Source organism: Capsella rubella, unplaced genomic scaffold (assembly GCF_000375325.1).
Source record: "Capsella rubella cultivar Monte Gargano unplaced genomic scaffold, Caprub1_0 scaffold_1, whole genome shotgun sequence".
In the NCBI taxonomy this organism is placed as follows: domain Eukaryota; kingdom Viridiplantae; phylum Streptophyta; class Magnoliopsida; order Brassicales; family Brassicaceae; genus Capsella; species Capsella rubella.
Window position 1 is genome coordinate 14,041,525 of NW_006238923.1, and position 10,961 is coordinate 14,052,485.

At 39.2% G+C, this 10,961-nt stretch overlaps 1 protein-coding gene across 1 annotated transcript; it reads right to left on the reverse strand.

Annotated features, from left to right (window-relative positions):
• Window positions 1–8,700: 8,700 nt before the first annotated feature.
• Window positions 8,701–9,786, reverse strand: LOC111832393. Its single transcript, XM_023788700.1, has one exon. It carries the CDS (start codon window positions 9,784–9,786, stop codon window positions 8,701–8,703), a length of 1,086 nt encoding a protein of 361 aa, XP_023644468.1.
• Between the last annotated feature and the right edge of the window lie 1,175 nt (window positions 9,787–10,961).

The window sequence follows — 10,961 nt, forward strand, 5'->3', positions numbered from 1 at the left end:
TGTAAGGGATATATCTATTACCCAACTTTCTGCATTTAAGTGAAATTGTTTTGTATGTGTACTTTATCATTTACACTCTACGAAAACTACTGTATCTAGTAGCCTATCCATAATAAAGCTAGTTCCTACCTCGAACAAAGCGTAAAATAAATATATTTATATATTGTCTATAAAATGCGACTCTCGTTAACGATTGGGATAAACTGATCTGTAGAGTAGATAGAATGGAACCTCTCACTGGATACGAGTTTGACGAGGCCGAATGTGCAGATGAGTCCCAGATAACCCATGAGACCCAGTTCTATACCCGGCGGAGTAGGCTCACACCACGGGTTGAATGTAACTGCCGTGTTGTTGTCCCTGACGAAAGAAGGCGCCTCCATATCTTGGTAACGTTCTTTTTCCCAATACTGAATAATATATGTTTTACCGGTTTACACTATAAGATATGTTTTACCGGATTACCTGTTGCAGGGGACGCCGGTTGCTGGAATCCACATCCCCCAACCAATCCTAGCAAAAATTGTTAGCTATGTCGCAGTTGAAGGAATATCGGAACTGAAAAGCTGGATTCGGACAGGAAAAGAGGGGAAGATAACAATGCAGTCCCCCGAAACATTGGCCGCATTCCGGTTAGACAGGTCTTACGATTTCGTGCGGTGGTGCAGGCCAACAAGCATTTATTTCAACTTTTTTGGCATGTGTCTCCATGCCAAAAATCCGTATGCCCTGTATATGAAGGCCCTACATCTTGCGTTCATAGTAGGCCACCTCAACGAGGCCCTAATTGTACTTCAGCCGCTTCAGGTTGTGTATCAGGTGGCAGAGCTGGCCTACAACATGTTGCTTACATGCGCTGGAACCCTAAAGGATGAGGATCTTTGGATATTGAAGAAAAAGTATAGTTTCGAAGAGGTTTCCAGGAATGCAGACAAGTTGATGTACCACATCTACATGATGGGTCCTAGGCGAGCTGATACTTACCGAGTACGTGGCATATTGATGATTCTCCAGATTGTTGGTAGCACCACGATGCGCTGGGAGAGTATCGCGGTGAAGGTGTATGGATTAAATTTACTATTACCTTTCCCGAGATATTATGCATATCTCTTAAAGTTAGCTTAAACAAAAGAATTTTAGCAACCTTAAGTTTGCTATTGTATCTTGGGTGCGTTGTGTGCATTGTTAAGCTTTGTTGAATGTCGTTTTTTTTTTAGCCATTGGGCGGTGTTTATTCTAGTTAGTACTTGTTGTTTTTTGGATATAGTAACAATGTTACCTACTAATTGTAGAATGAAGTATGTAAACTAGTGTTTATGTTTATGTTTCTCAATCCATAGGTCCGAGACCACATGGATTCTATTGTGTTTTGTTCTTTTTATATACGTTCGTCACCTGTTCGTTGGACCGCCGAGATTTGATACGGCATGACTACTTACATATGTATAGGTTATTACATAGGAAAACAATATACGGCGTGGCTACTTACATGATGTTTCTTATTTTCCGGCATCCGTGCGGATAACTAATTATGGATAGATTATACCATACAAAATGTGTGAATCATATTTTAACCCTCTATACCCACAAGGTTAATCGTCAATAACTACAGTAAAGTAAATACTTCTGATGTATAGATGGAGAGAACATATTCTTTATAAGATATTTTTAATAAAATATACCCACCTCAGAAGATATTGTATAGGAGAGAAAATGTCCATATTGTTTTATACAAATGTACATATGTAACAAGCTATCCATAAGAGTTAGCCACGCGGATTCTCCCCACATAATGGTTTAGAAACATAATTTTTCAGATTTTTCGCAAATTTAATTTTATAAATATTTAAGAATTCTCGTGTGGCTATCTAATTATGGATAGATTATCCCTACCAAATGTGGGAATCATACGGAAGCTTCTATACCAATAAGGTTATGAGTCCTAGAATTCTAGTAAAACAGAATAACTGTTCAAAAATGAGAAACTTTGGCATTTTCTATCATAAACAACATATTTTGAGGTGGGTATTTCTTAATAAGAATGATAAAATGCCAAAATTGTTGTATAGAAATATAGTTTGAGCCACTTGGCCACAAATATGGGGATTACTTGAGTACACAAAACTAGACACTGAGAATATATCAGACTATCCACATAGGATGAAACAGGTTCTTATCTAACATAATAACTAAAGTCTCCCCTATTTTAGTTTATCCAAAATTTCAAGAAGTTGTGGATAGTTATGCTAGTATATTGTACATATCATTATAAATAGGCAAACATTATATACATAGGCCAACTGGAAATGAAGTTGTTGTCCAGTCAGTTGTTACAAGAGTTTAAGAAAGGTTGTATAGATAAATTTAAATAGTAGGTTCACAAACGATTAGGTGTAGATGGGTGCAATTAGATCCTTGTATATGTCGAAAGCATATTGAGCCCTGAATGCATCAACAATCTCGTTCGTGATAAGTGCCATTGTCTCTGATCCAGAACCAGTTGCATAAATCTCTAGAAACTTCATGGCAACTGGACCGCAATCAGCGCATTTTTCGTTCACATAAACATCTTTTATCCTTGACCAAGTAAATGGTGTTAGTCCATGGGATTGAGTGGCAGAAGGGTTGCAGAATTTCTGTATGATGTAGGGGAGCACCCCTACTACCAGAGGCATGTATTTCTTAACTTTAGAGTCACTGTTTAGAAGTACGTTGAGATCAAGGATGTCTATAGACCAATTAGGGAGATTGATGCATAATCCAACCCAATGTGAGTTACCCCATATCATTGGAATGTAGATCATGTCCCAAAGTTCAAACCACGTGGATGGAGACCCATTCATGGAACGGGTAAGTTGGTCGTCCCATCGAACTCTGGTTTTGACTTTGGCAACATAGAATGATTTGTACTTCCCCTGTAAGTAGTTGGCAAGCCAAGGTGGGAGGAAGATCGATCGTTCAATGGAAAGTTGATGGTCATGCCTTTTTTTTATATGTTTCACCAACACTTCTATGTGCTGCAAACCCATTACAGACCAATTGTTTTACTTCACATGCTACAAACATTTCCAAAGACTTAAAAGAATACTGAGTTTTGAGGTTTTATACCGAATGGGTGACCCATTTAGAAGGCAAGGCAAGAGCTAGCAAAAACTTGTTGTCCAGTAAGGAACCACACTTGGTAAGATGCTCGATGTATAGTAGTAATAAGTTAGTTAGTAGTAACGAGTGATAATGAAGGAGGAATGTAATGACAGAGTTTGAGAGTGGTTTACGTGTTAGGTGCCTCTTTCATAGTTTGTATGAATAGGGATGCAAGTTCTTTGTCCACACGAGGTAGTAATTCTGGCTGCTGTGAGGGTGATCTTGTAGGTATCTTCATGACAACTGACATAAAGGTCGCTTCTGGAGGACTTAATGTAGATATTAACCTTGGTCTGGCAGGTGAAGAATCACTTACATCAATTGGGTCATCACTTTCCTCATTGTGTTCCTGTAATGTAACCGTTTAAATTTTTTAATAAGAGAAAATTTCCCTTGTCCACAATATATAAGATGAAAAAAAAAGTAGAAGACCTCAGACTGAGAGCTGTCATCTTCAATGCTCTGTTGCGGGAACTCAACTGTTTTGCCCTGAAATAGAAAGTTGTAACCATGTTTTTTTGTCATCTACACTAAGTTTAAACATGTAGTTATTTATGTAGTACCTCATAGATCACTAAAACACGGGAATATGGCGAGTCTATGTCATTAGGAAGCACCTGATTAGCATCAGAAACTACCCCCTCAGGGTTATCCTTCACACCATTAACTTCCTCACTCAGAGAGCAAGAATTAGAAGGAGAAGGACTGGTAGATACATGATCTTCCATCTCGTTGCCCTGTAAAAATAAATAACTCTAACATGTTAACATGAATCCATGTAGATTCTATCCTTGTGGATAAGTATTATACGTACCTTTCTTCTACAAGCTTCCTCATTGACAGGGAAATATTTAGGAGAAGAATGACTCCCTACATATATAATCTTCCATCTCCTCTCCCTACAAGAAGTAATAACTCTAACCTGTCCCAACATATATCCACGAATCCATGCTGAAACTGACCATGTGGACAAATAGTTTCCGTACTTGAGTACCAAGATTTGATCCGCCCTCATTGTAAGTTGGCGATATATGGGCGCTAACCTTAGCAGCAACATCTTCCTCATTGACATGGCAAGACATAGGAGGAGAACGAGTGGTAGATACATTATTTTCGATCTTGTTCCCCTGGAAGAAAAATTCACTCTAAAATGAATGACTTCATGCACATGAGTCCATGTGGATTCTATCCCTGTGGATTTCTTTTAACATATTGTCTGATCTAATTGTTGTGTATACTATTGGAATGTACCTGATCACCATCATAACAGGTGGTTCCTAATTCACAGGACAAGAATGATACCGACTACCAGTCGTGTCCATCCCAGCTTCGCCATATTTTTCCTGGAAAAGGTTATGACACCAACATAAATCAAAATATAAACCCTTCACATATCCATAATACCAAATCCATATGGAATGAGTTTATCCATAGAGGTGAAGAAGATTACCTCATTCATGTCAGAGGGAGTTTCAACGTTGGAAGCAAATCCATGATCCTAATAATTGAACTGAAATTATTGGAATTATGTATATTATATGCAAACATATACATTGGGCTCTTTCTGAAAGTAATAATACATCAAAAGTAACCTGGGAGGGTCCTTCTGGATTGTTATTAAGATGAGAACCAATGTCAAAACCTCCATCATGGCCCTAAAATGAGAGTATAGTTAGAAAACCTAATAGATAACAATAATTGACTCGTCTTAGGAAAATGGTTAAGAATTTACAGACTTCTTTTGAAACATTTATTTGCTCTGGGGACTTCCGGGTACCCATAAAATCTTGAGCAAGGTGGTGTATGGGAGGAAGTCTTGGACAGACGCCTGTTCCGCCGGTTCCTTTTTGCCATGAAAGGAAATTTAAGATCTATTTATAATTGATGAATGATTAACTAGTTTATAAGGGCAATTATTTACATGTGCAACATAAGAGGGAGCTCCCTTTGGGGCTGTGTCAAACAAGGGTGATTTTGGGGATGACCCTTTCTCCTGTTTTCACAAATTAAATCAGTGTATACTTACCCAAAACATCTATATGAAGAAAACACCAAGTTTAAAATTTTTTACTAACTTTTGTCTTAGTGTCATAAATAGGGTTGGCACCTGATCCCCAATCTGTTTGTCCTGGCTCTTCCTAACGTTTTTAGGTATGTGTTAAAAATGTTTATAAGATCCTTAAAGCATCATGTACCATGGTGAGAGATAGAGATTTAGTATGTACCTGAGGAACATATTTGTTCCAGTCCTGTTTAGTTTCAAAAATATCTACATCAGACCCAATAATGTTGTTAGGAGATTCTGGAGAAGGGGATCTGCTTCCAAAGCCATCTGTTGGAAAGTTTGTAACCCCATCTTCTGTATCATGTGACTCAACTTGTTTTCTTTTATGGATGGAAGGATGGCGAACGTGTGACTTCAGCCGTCTTTGGTATCTTAACGATTTAATATTCGCACGAAGTTTCTTGTTCTGGGAGGTTAACTTCTTGAACATGGTTTCATACTCTTTCCTAATGATAGTGAACTCGTTCTCCACATGCATTTTGAAATCCTCGAAGGCTTTCTCGTAGCTGGAAACGGGTTTTGATGGAGATTGTTTAACTCGAAGTTTCCCAGATACTTGTTTACGTTGTGGGACGACATGCTTTTTGTGGACCACATTATCCTTCTTATCTGGAAAGGAAATCTTAGGCAAAGATGAATCCCCACCAGGCCACTCCTTTTTGTTGAACACATGCCCTTGCTCAATCTTCATAACCAAATGAGAAATCTTCTTATCCTTCACTTCATCGTCCCACTCTCCCCAACCATCTTTTGGTGGATCAAAGAGTATAAAAGGAGTAACTGACAACTGCAAATAGAAGTGTATCCACGAGTTGGCACCTTATTAACAATATCATTGTGGACATAGAGTAAACATTAAAAAATTGTAGACTTACATTGGGAGACCGTTCTACATAAAGGACGTCAGTCAGAGGGAGGTTGTTCTTTGGAATTCCCACAGATTCCCATTCCAAAAAGGTGTGTGGGTCTCCTGACCCAGGTATCTTGTCCATTAAGCTCGGGATGTTGCGATATGCAAGGAGCTGCAGGGACAGAGGGAACCCTTGCAAACGAAGTGTTTTCTGCTGCAACTGATCCGTGAAAATCCCTAAGGGGTTACTAACCTTTCCTTGAAGCTGATCGGCTCAAATTTGCCTTGAGCTACTCTCTCAATTAAGAGATCATTGTAGTAATTAGGGATCAAATCCACAGAGACTCAAAGATTACACAATAAATATTCGGTATTAAATTAAGCTAAGCAAGCAGATTTTTAAATTAAATAAAACAGCAAATTAAATTAACGATTGGTTTTTAAACAATATTGAAGAAACGGTAGGCCTAGGGATATACTCAGGAAATTCAGAATTGCAAATAAATAATTGTCAGGATTTATAAAGCACCGTTCTTGAATTCAAATCACAAAAATATAATCAATCAACTTTCGCTGCAAAGACTATCTATGTCTAGAAGCCTAAATTCCAAATCTCTTTGCAAATTTATAAGTTTAAGACATGCATTTAATTCAGGTTTGATAAGTTCACAAAATCCCTAAACCAAATCTCTTTGCGAATAGGTATTTTGCTCATCTAGATTATTTTCAGGAAATCAATAACACTTTCGTGTCTACCAATTAACCTAAGATCATATTCTAGGTTGCTTTCACTACTCTAGAACAAATTAACCACAATCTAGATGAAGAACTCTATAGATTCAATCCTAACAATCTAACAACCTTACAATTCATGAATTCCTTTGAAACCCTAAACCTAACAAGATAACTACTCATACATGGTGATTGAAACAAACATCATGAATAAAATAGATATCGTTAAAGAAATCAATAGCAGAAGTAAAGGAGTTCTGAATCTTCTCTGAAGGAGGTTTTGATTCTTCTCTCCTGACTCTCTACAAATCTCTCTCTCCAAAATAAAGCTTAAGTCTTAACAAAACCCTAAAACTCAATATATATGTCTTAACCACGAACTGGGCTTAATTGCAAATAAGGGAAACTTCTGGGCCGAATCTGCAAATCTTCCGAACTTCAATTAAGCGCGAAATTCAATTGCCGTCAGATATTGGTGTCGATCAACACCAGAAGTTGTGACGCTCGACACTCACACCAAATATGCTCTCCCGGTACGTTCCTTCAGCACATCTTCTCCAAATGCTCCCAAATGCTCCAAAAAGCTCCAATCCATGCCAAATAGCTCATAATCTTGAATTGACTGTAAAAGACTCGAAAACACTTTAAAAGCTCTATAAATAAGACTTATATCATGGCCAAAAACCCGTAAAAACCATGATATATCAACTCCCCCAGACTTAGCCTTTGCTTGCCCTGAAGCAAAACAGAAACTTAACCTGTGAAAGAAGTTTGAAAACGCGGGAACTCACTCAACTGCAGGAAACTCTTCTTTGCACTCTTCATCGCCTTGACTCTAGAACTTACTTTATGTACTTTGCCTATGAGAAGCATCAACATTCCTTACTCTAATCCCACAATCCTCAGGAATCTCCAGTCTCTCCATTGTCATCTCTTTACATAATTGAAAACAAGTAAAGATGAATTCTTACCGAGGGAATATCGATCAATGGCATATCGAATCTTCTCAAACCAAGACATTCTTCGTATGATTTCACTTCTTCTCCCTTTTCTCACTTCTAAGGTAATCGATATCTCCCTACTTTTCTAGGGTATCATTTTATTTTTTCAACGATTCCTTTTTCTTCTTTCTCTTTTTTCTTTCTTTTCTGTTTTTTTTATAGCTCTCTTTTTTCTTATTCGGGTATCCATGAGATCCGAAGTATGCACAGGTTTACGCGACATCCCTCATATCACTTCTACCTATAGTCTTTTCCACAGTTTCTTTTAAAGGCTGAAGGGAAGAGAGAAGGAAGGAATCATACTTTGAAGAAGTGCAGTGTCTTGTGCGGCTCGAAGAAGAAGTCTAGTCCAATGTATTCCAACTCCCAAGGTAAGAGACTAAGTCCAATTCAGTCTTGATAAAAGTAGAGACAACGTTAGTTCAACTGGATATCCAATGAATAAGGGCTTTCAGGATTGTTGATACAGCTCATAGTCGTTCCAAACTTCGGTTCTAAGATCAAGCATAAAAATGTAATCATAAGAGTGTTAATCCAAATCAGAGAAACCATTAGAATAAGTTCATTGTTCCCTACAAAAATTTTGACTCATTAAAACACAAAAATTAAAAATAAAAATTTATACTGCCTCGATAAAAGTCTTATCGATGATATGAGAAGGTTTAGGTAAAGAACTCGCGTACCTTTGCTTTTCTCGAGGTCTCTGGAGTATGGGTGGTGAAGCTTTCCGATTCAGAACAGGGCTCAAGTTTGCAGCAGTAAGATCAACCCGAAAACATCCGTTTTTGGCAAGTTTGTACTGTCGTGACGAGGGGTGTCGACCGACACCATGGTGGTGTCGCTCGACACTGAGCCTGCTGCTCGTGTTTCGGCACTTTTTCTGCAATTTGTTACGGCGATCCTCATCTCTAGCATAAAAACGTCATCCTCCAGCAACCTATCAATTGATAGAACCTCGCTCTGGTCCTGTGCTGTGATGTCTTCTGAATACTCTTTGACTCATAAAAAGTCTGGACATCAATAGTAGGCGTTCGCCTCAACTTGTCCATATCAAAGTTCATAACCAAATCACCCACATGCAGTCCTATTGTTCCTTTCTGAACATCTATAAGAGCACCAGCGGTAGCCAAGAAAGATCTCCCAAGGATAAGAGGATCCTGAGGTTCTTCGCTATACTTCAAAACCACAAAGTCTGTAGGAATCATGCATTCACCAATCTTTATTAGGACATCCTTTAAACCACCTTCGGGAATTCTTTTGGACCTATCAGCTAGGATAAGAGAGATCCTAGTCGGCTTGAAGTCTGTCATCCCAAGTCTCACAGCAACAGAGTATGGTATCAAGTTGATACCTGAGCCAAGATCACAAAGAGAGTGAGGAAATCTTTCTGTGAAGATAGACCAGTTTAGGACGAAACTTCCTTGATCAGGTAACTTCTCTGGAATCCTGCTCTGAATCATGGCACTAAATTTTTCAGAAACAAACACTTTCTTCTTCTTTTCTTTCTTACTCTGTGGGGTATGTTTCAAGAAGATAGCACCCATGTCTCTAGCCAGCAAAGCTCCTTCCTCAGGGCTCACGTCATTTTGGACCATCCTCTTAACACACCGCTTAAGCGTAGGTGAATCGTGATATGTATGATCTAGAGGTATCTCATTAACCACCTTTTCCATCATTGCCTTGCATCGAGCTTCTTCTATCTCTTGTTTAGACTTCCTAGGCTTTGGAAAAGGAACCTTAGGCTTGTAGATATTTTCTGTAGATGGTCGCGGAGTTTCGGGGAAATCCGGTTGTGTCTGTGAGGGGTGTCGATCGACACTGGGATCTGGTGTCGATAAGGTGGTGTCAATCGCGGTCGATATTCGTCCGTCAGGAGCCGAATCCACGAGAATTGGTGTTAGTGTCGATCGACACCGTGAGATGGTGTCGAGCGACACTTGCTGTGCAAGTGCAATATCATTATCTTCACTTGTTTCCTCCTCTGATGCGGACATCGGTTATCCTGTCCAACCCGCTGAACTAGATCAAGTACCAGATCCTGTACCACACCCTGTACCAGTCGTCCCAGTAGGTCCCATGACTCGTTCAAAGTCTAAACAACTTAGAAAGAGGTTCAATCTAGCTGTACAAGACATCGTGAGCTCACTAGAGCTGAACTACGTCAACTGGTCTGTACCACCGTTACTCCATCACGACGGATATGATCCCATCGCCGAGGAAGAGCTTGCTGAAGCATTCACCCAAATGAGTCTTGAACATACCATTTCCCCAGGTATGAATTCTCCTTTGACAGGTCAAGAAACCTCTAGAATCCAAGAGAAGACAATGGAGTCACAAGAGACGAGCAAAACAAGCTTCACCTTCGAGAGTGATCGAGAGAGTGAAGATCAAGAACAAGATATCAAGGACTTGGAAGAGCTTCAAGATACTGATCAAGCTACCCAAGAGAAACTCCAAGAAACCATCTACTTCAAGAAACCAACAAACAAACATGCACCTGACAAGACCCCTGAAGTAGATCAAGACGTAGTTCAGAGAACATCGATTGGGCCTAGATCGCATCCAGGTAAGTTCTATTCAATATTTTCGATAATTGCATGTCCATTAAGCCACAACAACGGCTAGGAGACGTGCTCATCACGAGGTCTCAAGTTTGCTTTAGTATTTTACTTATTTTCTTTCCAAAAACAATGGCTTTGTATTTGTAGTTTTATTTGTTTCCTTTGTTGCACTTTTACATTTATTTCGGCCTTAGGGCTAGCTGAAGGACTCTTATAAAGTCCCCCTGCAGCAGTTGTACGATTTTTCACCCTATTATCAATAAAGAACCCGAATTTTCTTCAATTTTCTCCTTAAGTGTTCTTAAGAGAAAAGCTTGTCCTTTGTCTTGTGTGTGTGATTCCACAAGGCTGAGTTCGTGTACTGTATCAGAGACCAATCACATCTCTGTGGTGTACTTCAATCCGCCAGCACTTCCCCTTCATTCGATCCCACACGAGAGAAGCGACCGCCATCGTGTCAGATCTACATCAACGACCATCTTTCCTTCACAAGAGAGAAGCGACCGCCATCTTGTGAAGCCATCATATCTATCCTAATACAAGCTCACCACCGAGTCTTGTATCAGCCACCTATGTCACCAATGTACACTTATTTTTCGGTCAAGGTT

What these genes read in the sequence shown, in the direction of transcription:
- LOC111832393 (XM_023788700.1), bottom strand. Translation starts at nt 9,786, where the DNA reads ATGTCCGCATCAGAGGAGGAAACAAGTGAAGATAATGATATTGCACTT.